At 33.2% G+C, this 20,932-nt stretch overlaps 1 protein-coding gene and 1 long non-coding RNA gene across 2 annotated transcripts; both read right to left on the reverse strand.

The window, feature by feature from the left end:
- Positions 1-786: 786 nt before the first annotated feature.
- Positions 787-4,775, reverse strand: LOC133705611 (proline transporter 2-like). The gene is made up of 7 exons (XM_062130904.1): positions 4,309-4,775; positions 3,695-3,919; positions 3,485-3,579; positions 2,927-3,116; positions 1,972-2,096; positions 1,379-1,594; positions 787-1,293 (listed from the first exon to the last, which is right to left on the reverse strand). The coding sequence occupies exons 1-7, from the start codon at positions 4,418-4,420 to the stop codon at positions 916-918; spliced, it is 1,341 nt and encodes a 446-aa protein (XP_061986888.1). The 5' UTR covers positions 4,421-4,775; the 3' UTR covers positions 787-915.
- A 9,007-nt stretch (positions 4,776-13,782) lies between these two features.
- On the reverse strand, positions 13,783-16,807 carry LOC133704849 (uncharacterized). The gene is made up of 2 exons (XR_009844135.1): positions 16,323-16,807; positions 13,783-15,958 (listed from the first exon to the last, which is right to left on the reverse strand). It is a non-coding gene; the product is annotated as an uncharacterized LOC133704849 (long non-coding RNA).
- Between the last annotated feature and the right edge of the window lie 4,125 nt (positions 16,808-20,932).

Below are 20,932 nucleotides of genomic sequence, written 5' to 3' on the forward strand. Positions count from 1 at the left end.
TACACTTGTTATGCTTGTGTGCGAATCTAATGAGGACTCAACCTTTTGGTTCTTAGGAACATTTGGTGTTCATTTCATCAGTGAGGTGAGTGGCTTGATGTGATTCTGCATGCAACCAGATGTTGAATAGCGATGCTGGTCCCTTGTTTTTTTTTTTTTGTTAATGCTGATATTAATAAGCTAAGTCTGCTTGCGCAAATTTTTTCATAAAACTAGAGGTAAAGAAAACACTCTTTTCATCTCTCCTTGTTTCCCATCAATTTATCGAGATCCCACTCTCCACTATAGGATTCTACAACCTCCGGGCTATGCTGTGATGGAGAGCACAAGTCCAGGCCAGAAGATCTTTTAGTTGATTCAACCGAACTAGTTACTACATCTGGTTGAACTATGTTGATTTTTGCTATCATTTTATGCTGGCATCTGATTTTTGCCGACTTTATCAGAATATCAATTGGAATAATGAGTTCTTCCAGGTTATTGTAATGCATCTGGATATAATCGAACTATCATATATCTGATCAGACAACCATCCTCCTGCGTTTTCAGCAGAGAATTGGCTCTGTGGAAAAACTAACCGTTTCCTTTATTATCGAGGCAGCTATGCACGGAATATTTTGAAGCTATGCTCACAGCTCTCCCTCCACAATATATTTGAACAATGAACATAATGAGACTTCCAGGGCACTTTTTTTTTTCTTTACTCAACCAGTTTATGAGCAGTTGATTTCATCTGCTGCATTTTCTTTCTCGACAGTTGCAGTTAAAGAAAAATACTTGTCCGGATGAAGACGTGAAGCTTTGCTGATTGCAGAAATTAAATTCACATAATTAAGAAAAATACAAAAAAAAAAAGTCAAATACTGAAAAAAAACAATGGGGACGAGGTCTAAATCAACTAGATTCCAGTCTTCCCTATAAATCTGCAAATACACTGTATGTTTTGGAATCTACAGCAATAAGCCTCAGAGCTGAAACTAATGCTGCAATTGACATGAGGCCGAAGAAACAAACATTGAGCCAGTGCCAAAGCTTTTGTAGAGAAGTCAATTTGTTATGCTTTGCTTTTAGGTACATGTGGTTGGCAAGAATAAATGTCAGTGGAAAGGTGCTGATGGCGCCAGTAAGGCTCATAAAATCTCCAAGGAAGGGCAGAAGAGCAGCCACCAGTGTGTTAATAGTTAGGTAGCCACCTCTTACACCGATCCTAAACGACAAGTTGCGAATTGCAAGTGGACTTCCTTTAATCCCAAACTTCGTATCCAAATACTCATACATTGGGCTTGCGAATATCTACAAGAAGCATGTGTAAGTTAGCGCAGCAGTCAAAAAAAAGATAAAAGAGCTTTTCAGAAAGCACAAGTCTTGAATCATTTACATGCAAAGCAATGACTGTTTGCAGGAATGCAGATATGTTGGCCAATCCCTTCACCCAAACCGGACCATTGACGCTGCTAAGCAAATAGGTTGATGTTGAACTTCCATAAGCCCAATATCCAATGAATGTCACTGCATACATTGGTAAAACTCCAGCCGTGAATTGGAAGTAAAGTGCTTTCATCATGTTACTGACAACGGGCTGTTTTATTGTTGCCTGTTGCAAATTAATCAACAAAAGACATGTTAAGTTTTGAAGGCAGAGCAGAGAAAACAAGAGAAAAGGGCAGAAGCAGAAATAACCATCCATAGCCTACATCCCGTGAAAAATACTACCATCAACGGGCGCCTCAAGAAGTATGCACTTTTGTGACTACCAAACACTGGTTTCCAAAGAGTACGTGAAAAAGGATCCAACTTAAATAAAATCTCAAGATATATATAGAATAACAGCCAGATTAGAATAGTTATTCAATAAAAATGCATAAATTCCCAGACCACAATTACATGACTTCATTTTTATTTTATTTAGATGGGGCAAGAGAACACTCCCAAGTTATGTGAAAAGTCCACAGACTTGAATCCCTCGCCTACCTGTATTTCTGGAAGCATTCCTGTATTAAATGCAAAAACCAGATTAGCAGATGCCCCAATTGTTGTAAAGATTTTGCTTGTTGTTGTTCCTGGAATGTTGTAATCCCTGGCTGGTGCTTCAATTCCTACAACAGCATAGATATTAATGCAAATTCAGAACTAGAAAAACAATGGCCAGGGCTGGAAAAATTAGCAAAACAGGAAAAAAATTATGTAAATTACTGTCGAGCTCAAATTCAAAGTAGTAAAAAAACTGAAGAAAAATGAAATTAAAAAAAAATGGCAGAAAAAACTCCAGGAAGCAATATGATCTGTAAGTTGTTAATTCTGCAATATGATCTGTAAGTTGTTAATTCTGACAATCCATGGACAACATACAGTATGAAAACAGCAGTCAGAATCATACAAAAACAAAATGCACAGTCGAGTTCAATGAAAATCACGGATTATATCGAACTGTGTGTCAAATTTACTATTGCTGTGCATGTCAGACAGCGTACAGCATCAAAGGAAAAGCAGTTATGACCGCTGTGTGTCAAATTTACTATTGCTGTGCATGTCAGACAGCATACAGCATCAAAGGAAAAGCTGTTATGACCAGGCATTTACCAGTTGGTTGCAAAGAGAACAGCTAAAGAACTGTGGATGTCCCAAAGATGAAAAGCAGGGATCATATACATTTCACATTTCACATTTACATATTTGGTTCACTACATAAAGAATTGCTTTGTGGCTTTGTGCAAAGGATGTATTTTCCATCTTGCTTGAAAACATATTGCAGTTACGGACTCGGCACAGATTTGCGATATCCCCTTTATAGAAATCCTTCGTTTATTCAACAAAATAAAATACTAAAAGGGAAAGAGTGCATGAAGTACAGTACATGGAATTACTGGAATGAAATGCAAACAACAGGGTCTACTATGGCACAAAAATTCACAGCATGTAAACTTACCATCTTTAACAGAGAGCACGAATGCCACAACTATATATATCAGGCTGAGAACCGTGGAAACTCCCAGCCAAAGTCTGAGAGCTGACAAGTGGGGAATTGATATGCCAAACAAGGCACATACAAACCCAGAAATGGCAATGAAGTATGGGAGTTTCATGACCTCGTCATCGCTAAAAAGAACATAGAAGGCCTGCATAGCAAATTTGTAGAATTATAAAAAAGAAATCCGGAAAAAAAGAAAAGAGAAACCTGGAAGTAACTTCATATCGTCATGCAAATGAACTTGTTACACCCAGTAAGAATAATTCAAATCAATGTTCCTCTTATAGGCTGTAGCTTGTTCATAATTGATTAATTCATTGATATAAAAGAAACGAAGATGACAAAATGCATAATTTTAAATGAAAAACTGAGAAATCAAACTTCAATGACAAAAGCAAGTAGAAGAAAAAATTTCCTCCCGAAAAGAACACAATGAACTGCAAAAAAGATTCCCAGTTAGACCAGACATGTTAATCTTGCAGTGACAAGGAAACAATACGACTAAAGTAATGTTACCTTTAAGGCCGATCCGGCCAAAATGATGTATCCAGTGTTAATCATAAAAAGATTAACATACTGCAATGCCCAGGTAATAGAATAAGCTTTCCTGCCTGCAGCAAAGAGGCCTCATCAAACACAAGGAAGTGGCGATAAATTAATGTACATGACTAAATAAAATAAAATATATATGTATAATAGATCCTTATTCATTTCCTTTTCACATACCATAGATAAAGCCAGCGAGATCTCTGTATCTGATATGTCTCCTCCCCCCAAATTCATGGAGCTTGGCAACAAGAGAATTTGCATACAGTGATATTGCAGTGGCTATAATCAAACCTATTATTCCAGGTGTCCAACCCAGGGGAACCATAATGGTACCAGAATATCCCAATACATAGGCACTGTTGATACCGGTGGTGAGTACAAAACCAACTTGAAACCATGAATCTGTAAATTCCAACACAGAAGATCAAACGACCTTAAAAGTAAAATTTAGTACTCAGACAATGAAACACCCTCTCATCAAAAATCCATTTTCCAAACGTTGAAAAATCAATCAGGAAAAAAGGGTATTATAAAAGAAAATACCAATTATAAATTAATCAGAAACCATTAAGAACATAGAACTCTATCCAGCCCAGAATTTCTTTTTCAAAAAAGTAACAAACCTTACTAACATTCCAAGGAATCGAAACCGAACTGACGTGTTATGTTTTTACTCAGACAACCGCTTTCATATTAAGCGATAGAAGATACCCAAAAAACACAAAACCAGACACAAAATCCCAAGAAATGGAAAAGACAGATTCATTATGCCAGAAGAAAAGGAAACAAACCACTGCTAATCTGATGGGCAGTCTCAGGAATCACAACTGTTGACTTTTCCTCATCAATAACTTTTCGAGACATGTTAGAATTCCCAACTCCATCTCCATTATTCACTTCCATTATAAAGCTTGGCTCTTGGCGATGATTGTCTCTTGACTCTTGTCCTCCTAGCAAGAGCGGCTGGTCCTCTGCCTCGTGAATTGTAATGTGTGTAACAGCCGAATTGTAGAATGAGTATCTGCTTTCTATTTATATATATAGAAATTATAGTTGTCTATCTTGAGGCAGAGAGTTAATCGCAGCCAGTAAAGCGAGACTTTAATTTTGGTCCTAAATTGTTGGTATGAAAGAGGATCATTGTTACTGCTGTTTCTCCATGCGCTTTTCGTATTGGATCCGTGGCGGTTGTGTTCAGTTAAAAGATCCCATGATTGGCCAGCTTGGATGGCTTGGATCTTTTCCTTCAAATTGCGTGCCACTATAAGACATTGAAAATTAATAGGAGACAGACCTGGTGCCCTGTTCACTATCTTGTTCAGAAAATAAATGTTACTTTACAATGAGCGAAGCTGTAATTATTAAATAATTATAATAAAAGAGAGAGAGAGATAAGCATTATTAACAAATAAAAGAATTCTTTTTTTTTTTTTTTGTATGTCTACTTAGCATCATAATTTTTTTTAATAAAAGCATCGCAATAATTGGTACTTTTTATATTTTATTTTAAATATTTCTCTCGAGTCTTTTTTTTATATACAAAAGAAGTTGATGACAAATTGTGGATGGTCTTTCTTGGCGTGAAAAAAGATAGCTAGAAAATTGGAATATACGAGGGTTTCTATTAATTAAGTTCCTAAATTATTATTTTTTTCAATTAAAAGATCTCTAGTGGCAAGCAGTGAGAAATTGAGTTTGTTTGTTTATTCAAAAATATTTTTTTAAAAAAATAATTTTTTTGTTTTTTTAAAAATTATTTTTTATGTGATTTTAGTTCATTTTAATTTGATAATGTCAAAAATAAATTAAAATAAATATAAAAAATTAATTTAATATATTTTCAAACAAAAATCACTTTAAAAAATAACTACTATCAATATATATCTGGCCTTTTACTTTCTTTTTTATAATTAATAACATGACATTAAAGGAGATGAGTTAATTAGAGTCCTAATTTGTAATAGTTTTGTTTTATTAAAAGTGTAGATTGTCAAAAAAGAAAAAGAAAATTGATCATGAGTAATGCCCATTAAATTCTCCTTTGATATATGTCTAGTTATTTTCGAGATTTTCTTCTCATTTATTATAAAACGTTACTTCTCTTTATCACATTGGATTTACTTGCGTCTTGTAAAAAAAAAAATACAGAGATATAAATTCAAGGACGGAGAAGGAAAAGGTCAAACCAATAGCTAATGGTATTCAAAAAAAGGTAACCATTATTTGAGAAAATTCAAAAATGTCTGCAGAATAAGAAGGGGGAGATTGAATCGAAGAGACACGACGGTGCACTGCTCATCGACGTCATGTCGGTAAACATAAAATGAATGTCCGCGGTTTTCTTTTTTTTCAAACCAGTCCTCAAATTTGAATTGTGATGTTAGGGTTCATCGTCGAGTTGGATAATTTTATCTCATGAGAGATCAGTATTTTAATTTCCTCCAGGCGGTAGCAACTCTTTTAATGCACGCGAGGGAGATTAAAAACATGTTTTTTTTTTCTTTTAACCCATGAGATCTTAATTTATGGTGTTCGAAGGAACGTCAGAGAATAATATATTAAAGAAGGTAAATAAAATACTGACGAAGACAGGGCGACTACTATGTTTTTCTTCTAACGAGAGTAAAATATGATTAGTTTTAGAATCCCTTTCGGTACAATTGATCCTAAACTCGTGGTCAAAAGCATATATATATATATATATATATATATATATATATAGGAGAATTTTGCCATTTATTAAAAAAAATAAAAATCAATCGTTATTAGTGGGTAAAAAAAACACATGGAGAATGGGGATGCTGCGGTACGAGGTGACAGGAACACGAACTTCTGGTGTCGAGGGTGTTAGCTGGGATTAGAATTAGAATATTCAATCTGTACTTTTCTTCGTGTTCATTTATTCCCAGTTTATAGCTTATACGGCACATAAGGGCTTGAAGAAGGAAAATAACGTGTTTTTTGCGCCCTCTTTTTCACGGAATAAACACGTGCATGAAATGCCCATGATTTCCTTGAGTTCTCTGTCTATGGACCTTAGACCTGGCTGATCTTTATTTTTCGGTAAGGTAATTCGATGAAATTATTCAGTCCATACAGCTAATTCATTCGAGCAAGATGCTTCGTTCAACAGGATAATAAAAAGAATTTGCTGACCTTTATCTTCATTTCTTTTGCTTCATTATAGTAAAAAAAAAAAAAAAAATTTACTGTTATGACCAGAGATAACAATGAGTATATGCGGGTTGAATTTCTTAACATATATGTCTTACCCGTTATTTATTGGATAGAAACATTAGATATCCTAAAATAATTAATTAGATTTCGAGTATTCAATGGATGTTCATCATCAACTATTATTTATTAATTAATAAAAAATAAAATAGTTAATATATATATATATATATATGAATATTAGAATATGAAATGATAAATATTATTCTTATATATGTGTTTTATGTCAATATTAAAACACACGTATATCATACTATATTAAAAAAATCTAAATATTTTATAAATATATTTAAATAATATAATATATATTCTAGATTAAGTTAAGATATATTTTAGAAGATCGGACTTTATAATATTTATATCTTATCTATTATTTATTATTGTTATTATTTATTGAATCTATAACACACACCTCTTAAGGTCAAGTGGAATGGTAGTTTTGACACGTAAGCGAATAGTTGATGGAAAAAAATAAAGGAAAAACTCGGATCTGAATTTTCTACTTCCAAATAATTGCATTCCTTTGATAGAAATAACAAATTGAGAGAAAATGAAATGTAAAGCCTCTCAAGATAACATCCAACCGGGGGAGGGTTTTTCTTCCGTTCCGTTCCGTTCCGTTCTCAAGATAACATCCAGATCTTTTTATAGATAGGTAGATAGATGCAGAATCTCCGGTCAACTCTTACCGTCACTGAACTAAATTTTTATACCTGAACAAAATTTATAAAACAGGACTTACGATGTATGTGTGGTTCATGATTATTAAAAAAACGTCAAACTATCTACTTTATCAGCCCATCCATCCATTCATGGCCGTGTCTCTCCAATGGCACAGGCAGGTCCCTGGTCCTGTCAACCATAGTTATTAAATCTGAAATGATTTGATAGATTGGTCCAGAATTCAGGAGCTGGATCCGTATGGATTTATCAAAAAATTGGCCAGTGTAATGATACAGTAAAACCTGATTGACCCGGTAATTTGACCTGTGATCCAGGGAAGACTTGTTTTTTATTAAATATAGAATTTGAAACTCATTAGTATATATACTTTATGTTTCAAAAAAAAAATTATATTTTTTCAATATGAAATAAAATGTCTTTTGGTTTAAATACTTCAACTTAAAAGGATAATATAATATCTTTTTAATGTGAGATTTGAAACTCATTAGTATGTATACTCTATGTTCATAAGAAAAAACTATTTTTTTTCAATGTGAAATTTGAAACCCATTAATATATATAGTCTAGGTTCCCAATAAAAAAACTAAGTTTTTTTAATATGGGATTAAAAAAATGATTTAAATATTTCAACTTAAAAGTTTAACATAATATCATTTTAACGTGGGATAAAAAACTTTTTAAAATATTTTTTTAAACTTTATTATTTATAATATGTATAAACTATATTTATATAGATTTTTTCTTAATTTTTTTATATAAAATATTAAAACTTTAATTTTTTTAATTTTTTTAGATTGATCCGAATTGACCCATAAAATTAAGGACCCGATCACTTTACCGGGTAAATTCTGGAACAGGTTTAATAACTACACTGTTAACACTGTCTTTTTCAGTGCCAAATTAATACAAGAAGAGTGATTTCGTGAAGATTCCGTTCGGAATCTTAGAGAAATGAAGAAACTTTTTAATGAGAATAAATACCCAGGACGGTAATTTCATGATTACCAGGTATGGGATCCCTTCAATACAAAATACATCATTCGCAGGTTGCACTGTTAATTAGAGAGAGAAACAGTACTTTGTAATGCTGTGGCTCAATTATTTGATAATGTTAATCCCGGAATCCTTCCATTATCAAATAAAAGATGGTGATGGATTGCTTTTTGACGATGTTTGAGCAACTGCTTTTTACAAAGGACTAGTTGCAACTATTTCTCATATGCTACTTTTTTTAGCCTCTTTTTTCAAAGCATGTGATGATACCAAAGAATATCCGGTCATGGTTATCAATGATTACATGGGGGTTTTTCTTTGTTTTCTTACGTAATTTTTGTTTAGAAATATATTAAAATATATATATTTTTATTTTTTTTCCATTTTTTTTAGTATTAATACATAAAAACAATCCAAAACTCTTAGAAAATTAATTTTAAAAAAATCAAAAAATAATAAAATAATAATTCAACCTTGCCAAAAAAAATAGCAAAGGTATACACACACACACAGAGTTGGATTTGGATTTTTTTCATTGAAAATGTTAGATGCATTAATTTTCATTGCCTTCACGGCTCTCTGTCCTCCTCGTTCTCTGAGTTGACAAAACATTATTCTCCCTTAAACCCATCGTGCAAGAGAGCGCTATGGATGGAGACTATTTTGCCTGGCACATCTCATTAATCTGTGTTTTATTTTTCTATTAGCTGTCGAGACGGTAATTGTTACTAGATATTATTATTATTGTGTTTTAAAAAAATTATTATTTTTTATTTTAAATTAATATTTTTTAATGTATTTTCAGATATTTTAATATGTAATATTAAAAATAATTTTTAAAAATAAAAAAAAAATTATTTTAATAAATTTTTAAATAAAAAATACTCTAAAAAATAATAACCTTAAACACTTTCTTATCCGATGCAATTAAAGATTTTTTTTATGGAATAACGACAGGCCACATTGTAAGGTAGCCATGATTGCATCAGAAGCAAGTGGGTGCTTTCTTGGTGTTTTTTCTTGGTCTCCTATCGGTATCTCCAAGATAGACCCCCGAGCCAATATACGAGGAGTTTAGTGCTCTGTTATTTTATAATAATATGGTTTGTTTTGACCATTTCTTTTCTGAAAAGCAAGGCCCTAAGGTACAAAATATAATATGATTGATATTTGAGCAAAAGCATGTTTAAAAAAAAAAGAAAAGGTGTGAATTATAGACACCGCACAACTTCTGATGCCGCACTGCTAGTAAGTGGATAGGGGCATAAGAACAGCTTGGAAAGTAAATGATTACTAAAATACCAAAAGTAAAATCAAATCAGTGCCGTATATCTATGCTTTGGCATCTTCTTCAACGTAGATATTCTAATTCATCATTTTTATAATATAATATTGGAATAAATCAGTTTTAATAATATTTGCCAAAGGGACATAAACCATTAACCAGTAATTTATAATATCTTTATGCTTAAACAAAAAAATAATTATATGCAATACATTTTTAAAGTAAGGCCACATGAAGATCACGACGGTAGTGCTCTAAAAAGGTAATATTAAGTAAATATTTTTTTTATGAGTGTTTTTGGTAATACCAACTAAAATTATTTTTAATTAGAAATATATTAAAATAATAATATTATTTTTTATATTTTTAAAATCAGAACATTAAAATCATTGAAAAGTATATAAAAAAATAAATTTAATATTTTTTAAAATAAAAAATACTTTAAAAAATAAGTTGAAACATAGAAAACAAGCATTCCCTATATGTATAATGTATAGTTAATATATGAAAATAAAAGAGATAAAAATAGTACAAATTCTACCTTTTATTTTAAAATAACAAAAATTTATTCATAAATTATTTTGAATACAAATTTATTTTATATTTTTTATGGTAATTACATCAACCAAGCATGTTTTTGTATCTCTTCAATCCTGAATACCAAATTAAAGGCACCCTCGAGGATCAAGGGTAAAGACTGTGTAGTGGCTAGTAAACATTCAGGGCAACACACTTGACCTTTTGCCGACCATCAAAAGGCCGAAACGTGGACCCCTAATATGGATCCAAAGCCTCTTGGGCGGAGGAAGCTCCAAGCCTGCTAAGAGCCTACTGACAATTTGGTCCAGCAAATCATTACATGGCTGGTTTCACTAATCCTGGGACCTGGATACAAATTCACGGCCTCGAGGTTAGAATGTGCTCGAATACCATCAGCCCAACCGAGGGTGGGCGATCCTAAAAGAGAACACAAGCAATTTAGTGAGAAGAAAGAAACAAAAATATGTAGAAATTGTAGTTGAACCAAAGGAGAAAAGCACCACTGTGATTGTAAAGGGACTTACAGTTGTCTAATTACAGCGACTCTTAAGGAGGAGCCTTGAAAAATGGAGATACCCAAGAGATAATTAAGGAAAACCACTATAAATTCCTGGGTTGATAATCTTTTCCGTTTCTCTTTTAATTGCCGCACAGAGATCCTTGATTGCGATTTGAATTAAATTTGCGCTAATTGCTTGTGTTCTTCTATCAGTTCACATATCAAAAATTAAGTGCATGACTCTCTTAGGACAACATAGACCTCCCCAAGAGCTCTCAAAACATTTGCATGCTTCATGTTTTGTGAATGCAAGGTAAAGCACCAAAGCTCCTCTATAGCATTGCCAGTTCAAGGAAATTAGATTAGCATATTTTATAGCACCGTATTTAGAGGGCAACCATCGGACCGGCTTTATTTTCTATTCAACAAATAAAAAAGAAACCAAAAATTAGTAATTTTTTGTCGTTAAAAAGGGCTATAAAATTCTTCGTGTGACAAACTTAATATTCGTCATTCTGAGGTTCTGACTCGCCCATTTATTGTGTAGCTGACACAAGGGCTCGCTAACAATCTTCAGAACAAGGCCGCATGCCACTACTTTAGCTGACACAAGGGCTCGCTAATTAACAATCTTCAGAAAATAGGAAAGCATCTTGTATTGGTGGGAACAAAAGGTGTGGAGAGGTTGTGCGTGTCCAAGGACAATTCCTAAAATTCTATAATTCTTAGAATCTGAATCTATTTTAATGTTGGAGGCAAAATGATATCGAGTGGGGCTCATATTGCCCACACCTTGGATTTGCTCCCACAGAATCATCACTAGTAGCTACAGAGGCAGATGTATAGGGTAGCAGTTTAGTCAAATACAGCAATATCTTTTGATTCTTTGCACCAGCGAAAGTGCAACCCACCACAAATTTAGCGATTTACATGTTACACCCACAGTACCCAACATCTTCGGTTGGCATGCGCAACCCTATTTTTAATAAAACATAGTAATTAGCCGCTCTGTTTAAGCTAATTGTCGACGTGCTATTTAATTAAGTCTTGCTCATTGTTGCATTGATATTGTACGGCGTTGTTAGAACTTCCCAGGGTTAATTAGGAGCCAGATGATATGCGTACGTCATCTATCGATGGATCGAATATTGATGATAGTAACGGTGTATATTTAAGAGGATAGAATATGGTTTAATAGAGCCTTTTTAAGGTGTAAACGAAGTGTGGTTGAGAATGTGAATAATAATTAGTTTATTTGCAAGCAAACACCATAGAGTTAATCTGAACTTTAAATCGGGTTAATCGCCTGTATTTTGTAAAGCTGGTGTCCTGTCATTACCAGTGTCAACATCCTTCCACGCTCAATCAGTTCCGACAAAAAAAAAAAAAACGAGTTCATGTAAAAAGGTGACTTTCTAACATCTCTGAATCAAATCGATAACCTGATTCATGGCTATAAATTAAGTTTCACAAAGTGCAAAGGAAAGAAATTGTTAGGGAGCACTAGTTTTTGAAGGGAAGTCAATGGGGTTTGGGTCCCCAGGCAAAGAGTATCCGATTCCCATGAGGAGAATTGGAAAAAAACTCACATCTAGGGTTTTTCTTTTGAATATTGTCCTTCATAAAATTTGTGTAGTCCAGGAAGGGGACATTTGGGCTGGCATATTTCACGTTTGAAGACACTTTGTACATTTCATGTTAGAATATGTGATTCGGAGTAATTATCTCCTATGATGGAGGGGGAGTAATTATCTTCTATAATGGAGTAAATATCTTTCATTCCCAAAACATGAAGCATGCAAATGTTTTGAGAGCTCTTGGAGGTCTATGTTGTCCTAAGAGAGTACTCATGCACTTAATTTTTGATATGTGGACTGATAGAAGAACACAAGCAATTTGCGCAAATTTAATTCAAATCCCAATCAAGGATATTCTCTGTGCGGAAATATGTGATTGGAAGTAATTATCTTCTATAATGGAATATTAATGGAATGGGAGTAATTAATTACTCTTGGGTGATTATATATATAGAATTATGTAATTATGATTAGTCAAATATAACAATAGAATATCTTGTTGTAGCACTCGCATAACTTCGGCAATATATCTTGAATATATATCAAAAACATCTGAGCCCTAGGAGGCTAGGACCCCCCTCATCTTGCACGCGTTTCCAACTCGATGCTCATTTCGTTGAAGAATTTGACTCTTTCATTGTTAAATATAATTTAAAACCAATATCATTTCATGAATCACGACCCATCACCCACTGTATTAATCAATTACACAACTCAAAGTGCTTGGCCAAACTTTCTCATAGATTCGGGAAACTTCTGAAATCTTGTTTTTTTATTTTTATTTTATTTTAATGAGCTGCAAATAGTTTATTGCAAATGCTCCTTGTGTCTGTGTCGTAATCAAACAGGATATTTTTGTTTCCCAATGTTCACAACTTGCATTTATATGTTGATCCAGTACTTCTTCGTAATATTATTCCTACTAAATTTTTTAATTACTGGAAACCTCTTCTCTCACAAGTGGAGCATTAATCTGGAGTGATGCTTTAGCCTATGCTTGTCTCTATTTTACTATAATCAAGATGCAAACCTGTTTACTAGTAAGCTTACCTAATTTCAGAGCACACACATAAAGATTTTGAACCAATCCTTCACCGATCTAGCTAGAGTGATTGGCTTATAGCAAAGCAGGTTTAGGTTTTAAAAAATCGTGTAATTACATAATTTGCTACTCATAATTTTAGAGTAGCAAACCAACCATATATTCAAAAGAAACTTGTAAATCATAATACTACATTCATCCATTCCCTTGTTTGCTCTGTAACTCTGATGGATAGTACTGAATCCAACTTGTAGATGTTGCCTAAATATTTTTTTCAAAGAGAAGGACTAAAGAGTCTAAGAAAAGAAAATTACAGGCATCGTTGATGAAGGATAGCAACTCCAATCATATCCTTGATTAAACAATGACTTGATAATTTTTAGAAGAATCAAAGTAACGAAACGAATAAAATAGGACAAGCATTGAGCGCAAGGCTTTTGCTAGTACTGTGATATTATATTGAAACATCTAATCAATTAACAATTTGGGACTGATAGATACCAGAATATGCAACACTAGCTATACGTGTGATAATCCGGGGAAAACTTCACACGTAAATTAGGCTTTCATGCTATGCAAAATTGGATTTAAACTTGAAACATAGGTGAGTCGGGTTGTTGGTCTTCAATAGTGGTGGAGGTTCGCTCGGAAAACAAACCCTCGTGGGATGAGGAACTCTTCAATATTTAAATCAATAAATATACAAGAGAAAATATACATAAAATAATTGTTAAAAAAAATGATAGTTCTATGAACCTATCTGTTTACTTGATCACCTAAAGCATGTATAGATTTTAATCATATCAGCTCCTCTCAAATTTTAATCTCTATTAGTCAAGAAAGAGACACATGAGTTGCATAGAAAATTATTTATATTGCATCGTCAATTATTGACTAAAAAATGTGATGTTTAATCTTCATAAAAATTTATACTTGTAAATGATTTATCAATAAAATATATTAATTAACCATAATAAATATTGTATGCATAGACCGTGCATGATATCATATTATACCTTCTCGATACTCAAAAATACACTAAGCACGATAATAAAAGAGAAAAAATAAGGATACATTAATTTCGGACATGGATCACACCGATTAGACCATGTCGAAATGGATGCCACACCATTTGGGGCTAGCCCAAACAGGTGAATTTCTTTTCTAATTTTATGCACCATCATGTGACCGTATATGGTAAAAAAAAAAAGAAAAAAGAAAAAAGAAAGAAAGGCCATGTATGTCTAGAAAAAGCTCAATTGCATGTGTTAGTGATGGTGTTTTTCTCATTTAAAATTGAAGTTGTCCTTGTATTAGTGCTTGAATGCATGAGCTCGAGATCCGTAAATGCTTGGAGTTCGTGATAAAAAAGGGAACCCAACACAGAAAGGTTGGGGCCATGTGACAAAAGAGATCAAATGGTAAGTCATTACTAGAATGTTGGTGTCATGTGCTAGGAGGGATCAGACCCTTCACTACAAAAAAAAATTAGAGCAAATATAAAGGACTTTTTTAAGGTCTTATCACATGCGTACGATTCCTTTGCCTTTAGGACACAGTCTGAGGCCCAAAGTGGTAAAAAGAAGTCCTTTAATATATCATCTTTCACTGCCTTGGATTCTAATTAAAGTCCTCAAACCATGTGATTTGGACCTTGATCCAGGGCCACATGGCATACGGCCATACCATATAGTGGTTTAGGACCTTTAACCCATGTTTCATAGCTTTGTAGATACGGTTTAGACAAGCAGAATATGTCAATAGGAGTTAGGTTGAGCAAGAACCTATGGAAAGTTGTGCAAACCTGCAGTTAGCTGTCGGTGTTTATGAGAGAAAAGTCAGCGTTTTGTAAAGGTGAAATCAACTTGTTGGGAGTTTGTAATGATCAGAAATTAAAAGAAATATCTAAAGAAATGGGGGTAAATCCTTGCCAAGTCATTTTTATGAGTAGAAATTGATTGCATTATATCTTCAATACGAGCGGCGCTGTTTTATTTGCAGTATAGTTGCAATTAGCTAGGTTCCACTTGGTTATCACGTTGATGATGGTTCATGAAAAGGACCAAATTAATTAAAGCTCGCAGTTTGTAGGAGATGGAATGTACATATGCGTGTAATGTAGCTGCAAGAGAAACTCTCCCTTCACCAGAAATTAACTTCTAATTCTTTCACTGAAAACAAGAGTTCTCGGTTGGAGATTGCGTAGGAGCTCCGCCAGAAAACCTCACATCGATTAAAGATCGGTACAGACTCCCTCGAACAACAAATAAATTTATCGTCTCACATGTTTTGAAAGAAGGAATAAATATTCGTCCTTGGTTACATGTTTACCATCTTGAAGGACTAAATGTGGGTATTATAAAATTACCAAATCACATTCATGACAACTGTAAGCAACAATAACAAGAAGATACTTACCTCTCTTGGAAATTTTCTCGAAGCCAATGCCCATTTCTTTTTTTCTGGGGCAAGTAGACAGTAGTATGTAGCCTTACTAAAATCAGATCCAATGGCGTCGTGCCAAATTTGGAGTTTGGATTAATCCAATGGTTTGTAAGTGGCAATATTGAGAAGTTTCATTTAAAATCTAAAGAAATGAGTTTAATGTGTAATTAGATTAACCAAATGAAGCTTGGAAATAAGAGTTACTAAAAGAAAGAGACAAATATAAGATATCAGGTAAGAGTTAGTCGCTGAAAGCAATTTTGACAAACTCTCTTCTACAAATATGTAATACGAGAGGAAAATTGATATGTTAATTACCAGTAAAAGATCATATATTCAGAGCACTGGTCGTGCAAACTTTCAATATATATATATATATATAATGAAACACCATTGCAGCTATAGAAAGACTGAAGGAACAAAGAAAAGCTGCTACATGCATGGTTGTACTCAGATTTGAAAGAGAAAGCAGATTGAGACATGAAAAAAGCTTATATATGACTTACTTGATCTGTAGTTCTGTACGTTGATATAATAAAATTGTCTGTCTGAACAAACTTCAATACAAGGTTGGTTTTCTCGGTGAGCCATACTAAACTTGTTGGTGTTGATGATGCATGAGAAGGGCGAGTGTGTGGAGCATCACCACCACTAAAACCCATTAATGTTATAGAAGCCACCAAAGGAGGAATCCAAAGGGATAGCATGATCCAAAATTATGGGGGACAGACACTTGGGATCAATGCGATCCCTTTGGATGCCTCCTCTAGTTGCAGTAAAAACATACAAAAACCTCCATAGAAGTCTCAGTCCCAGTCTCTCTCTGTGTGTAATATAGAGAGAAGTGGTTTGAGGGAAGCCTTGAGCCTTCAATATAAAAGAGACCAAGTGCCCCAACACCGACTAAAATCTTCTGCTTTTTTTTTTTTTCCTCCCTTTCAAATGCTAATTTACTTCTTATTTATTTGTTTTTTTAGATTTAGCAGATCATCAGGACATGTTTTCAAAGATATTTATTTAGTTGTAGGCCCCATTCTCTAACATAATAAACCAGACACAGGAAAAAGGTTGTACCAGTAGCGGGTCATCTATCTATTCTGAGAAATACCCAACAAGTTGGGTGGCAATATTTATTCATTTCATTTTCGTTGTCTGCATATTTTATGAAGGTTTGTGGTCCAATCCATGTTCCCTTTCTTACACCAAACTTTTTTATGCTTCTTTCGCAAGGAATACATTCCCAAATCCCCATTACCTGTACAAATATAAAGGCATATAATCATGATCGAACTTTTTTTTTATCACGTAAATATTTTTATATATGGTCTCCGATACTAAATGGCCCCCTTGTATACATGTTTGTATATATGGGTCAATGATATGACCATACGATTGACTGAAAATTATATTTCATTAGCGGATACAAAGCTTACCAAGCTAGTCATAGGATTTAGGTTCACATCGGCGGGGTCAAAGTTAGAACACATGACACGATGAGTAATTTGGTGTGACTAATTCAATAATTTCTAGCCTCGCTGATAAATTAATCAGATACTATCCACCTTCTCAAATCATATGCATCCAACGTCCATCTATAGGAAGATAGTGTTTATCTTTTTCCCATTTCTTTTTTGTTCTGCATGGAGTCTCTATCCATTCAAGGGTAATATTCTAATTAAATTAGCTGGAAAGTCCGAACCAGACTGTTTAGTCTTATATATATATATATATATATCTCCTTGGTGTAAGAGACCACCATGAAATACACAATCAAACAAGATAGATAGCATATGGGAGGTCGGCGTTGGTTACTATATATTATGATGAAAATTGCGTCAACAGAAAAGGTTGAGTGAATTTTAATTAAGTCGTTTATTAATTTGAACTGACGATAATATATATTTTTATTAAATTATTTGCTAGCCATTGAATTATCAAGACTTGATTAAATTACATTATTAACTCTATTAGATAGTTATCTTCCTTCATAGGTTTTATTAATGAAATTGCATTACTTGTGGATTTTTTAAAGCTATCGTTTTCAATAGAAAGTAGCCATTAATCTTAGAATCTGAGCCTTAAAGTGAAAATCTCAATTCTTACAGCAATTGAGCTGTACAACTCCGACTTCGAAAACACTATCGCTCACAATTCGATTTTTTTCAATAATGAGATTCCAAGTATGGTCATATTAGCACGGTTGAATATTCACAAAAACATTAGATATTGCCGTGTAGAGTTGGATGTAAACAGTCCCTGATAAACGCAAAGCAGTCGTACGTACATGAAATTACTAAAAGCGATTTCAAAAGGTAGAAGCTATAATTTCATCACTTGATTGAGTTTGTTTATCTCACAACATATTACATTTCACCGCATAATGACCTTCTTAGGCGCAATTAAATTTGTAATAAAACGCTCGAATGATGACTTTCGGTGAGAGGTCAAAGTGTGGACAGTCACTGAAAAGAAGACCTTCCAGTACTGTCATGATCGACTATAATGCACCCAAAAAAAAACCCAATAATTAAGTTGGTAATTAAGTGATCGATGGTCGGGGAGAGAAATTAATGTGTAGAAAACCTGTATGATGAATCACAATTATGGGGTGCCATAGGCTATCTTTATTCACATTATTATAAAATATTAGATTTTCATATAGTATAAATTAATCATTGGTTTTCGACGATATATGTCAAGTTTCTGATCAATTCACACTTCTTCCTTTTCTAGTGGGAACGATACGTTTGCCAGAGGAACAGTTATAATGATAGTTAAGGATATTAAAAGCCTTTGCGATTTTAGTATCGCTATATATGTGCACAAATCTTGGGACATCCATGGATTGATCATTCGATTATTCAAGATAAATATTGGATTATTCAAACTTGTTTATAAAGTTGAGTAATTGAGCTTTAACATTTTGATAGATTTATTTTATTTTCTTTGTTTTTAAATTTTAAAAATATCTATTTATACATAATAGGTAGAAGCAATAAGATTTAATCAAAACTAATTGATTAATTAGAATATTAAAATGATATATGAATTGTTGTTACAAGAAAATATAAAATAATAAATTTAACTCAACTGATAAAAAAAATCGATTTATTGTAAAGAAAATAGTTTGCGCCCCCCTCTATTTAAACTCGCAATCTTGAAAATATTTTGCACGCTAATCACTCAGGATATGAATTTAATTTAAATCAAAAAAATAATATATATTAACATATAAACAATTAATCCAATTTTTAGTTTTTTAGTTAATATATTTGAGTTCGAATAGTTTACTTTTCTTTGACAACCTAGTGTATACAGGAGACGTGGGCCTAAGTTTTAACTGTTGATATGTGTGTAGTCGTGGGCCCTTAACACATAATCCTGGCCATGTAATTAAATCATTCTATTTAGTATGTGTTTTTGGTAATGTAGTATAAGTGTTTTCTAAAAATATTTTTTATTTAAAAATATATTTAAATGACTTTTTTATATATATATATTTAATGTTTTTACAATATTAACATATTAAACTATTAAAAAATATTAAATTATTATTTTTTATACCCAATATATTTTTAAAATAAATTAAAACAGGTTAAAATACAATGCAAAACATCCCAAAAATTCCCCTTCTTCCTTGCGTCCTCCTCTCCACTGTTTTCCAAGCTTATCATTTCTTGTTTGTTTCTAACCAAAAAGTGATAGAAGACAGTTTAATGCTAGTGATTTATCTCGTTCATGTATATGTGTTGGAATTATATAAAAAATACATTTTTTTTATTAGATGATTAACCAATTTTTTAAAAATCAAATAATATTTTAATCCTTACACGCACACACAGCACATATATATGATTAGACAATGCAAGTTTATTTTCCAGCAGTGTGCATGTATGTTTTTTTCGGAGTGTTTGGATGAAGGTTTTGGATTAGTAGGGTATTCATTGTTGTTTATCGAAAATACTTGACTCGTTGCTTCTACAGTGGCCCAAAATGGTATATGGCAAATTTCAAAAATCAACTTAAAAACTAATTTCAAGTAGTACTATTTGGGATATTTGGTTGCTGAGAAACAAAATTGTTTTTAGGAGGGAACTATAAACTTGTTTGATTATTTCTCCACCATTCTTCATCGGGTTGCTATTTGGTTGCATACTCAGGATTCAAACTTCACTTATACAGGAAATGACCTCTTAAAATCTTCTGATGACATCAAATTGTGATGTAATAAAAAATTTTAGATAGTTTTTTTTTCTCTGCTGTAGTAAATTAATTTTTTTCTTTTCTTATATTTTTGAATTTCTATGTGGCTATTAGCTTTATATCCTTTTTAATATATCAATGATTAAAAAAAAAAAAAGTTTGCGTGTATGTTCAAAACGAAAGTTCCATTATTCTCCTTTGCTGCCATTATAACCAACACTAAAATTTTTGAAATTAGGAAAACGAAAGATGGTTGCTAACTAGCACTCGGGTACAACATGATGGCATCTCAATGAGTTATATCAGCCATTGGATACAAGGGCCACCTCAAGATTTCTTAGTTGACCCTTTAGATTTCGATGTGTGGTGCTGGATCTTGTCAACACTAGTGAAGCATAAATGGACCACAAGCACAGCGCAGGCTTTCGATGGTGCTATGCAGACCCTACCCACGAAATATTTTTACTCTCTCGTATACATTGTAGTGGGCTAAATGTGGATGGCTGATACTGTCTGATATATAGTGTTTTGAAAGTGTAGTTTTTGGTTGCATCCTGGTCTGTATCCATCACAAGGGTTCACCTCTGGGAACTTGTGTATCTTCTTTGTAGGACATAGATTTTAGATCCACCCAGTCCTTGTTACCCCTCTGGTAGAGCATAAGGACCTTGGAAGAACCCTGCCAAATTTCTGCCTCTAGGAACATATCATAATCTTCCTCACATGGGATTTCACTTTGTGCCAGCCTCCATACACCTCAGTGTTAGAATGGACTCTTCAGCGCAGTGGGCATTGATCATGCTAACATTATCGATCGCCACCCAGTATTTCACTGAGTTTTCATCATGTTATCATATGGTGAAGTGGTCACATGTATACAATTAATGAACTTTGTTGATGGTAAATTGTATTT

This window comes from Populus nigra, chromosome 10, assembly GCF_951802175.1.
Source record: "Populus nigra chromosome 10, ddPopNigr1.1, whole genome shotgun sequence".
Taxonomy (NCBI): Eukaryota; Viridiplantae; Streptophyta; class Magnoliopsida; order Malpighiales; family Salicaceae; genus Populus; species Populus nigra.

What these genes read in the sequence shown, in the direction of transcription:
- LOC133705611 (XM_062130904.1), bottom strand. Translation starts at nt 4,420, where the DNA reads ATGGAAGTGAATAATGGAGATGGAGTTGGGAATTCTAACATGTCTCGA. An exon ending in TGCCCATCAGATTAGCAGTG is followed by an intron (nt 3,920 to 4,308) that starts GTTTGTTTCCTT and finishes TGGAATTTACAG; the next exon opens with ATTCATGGTTTCAAGTTGGT. An exon ending in TGGCCGGATCGGCCTTAAAG is followed by an intron (nt 3,117 to 3,484) that starts GTAACATTACTT and finishes TTTGCTATGCAG; the next exon opens with GCCTTCTATGTTCTTTTTAG.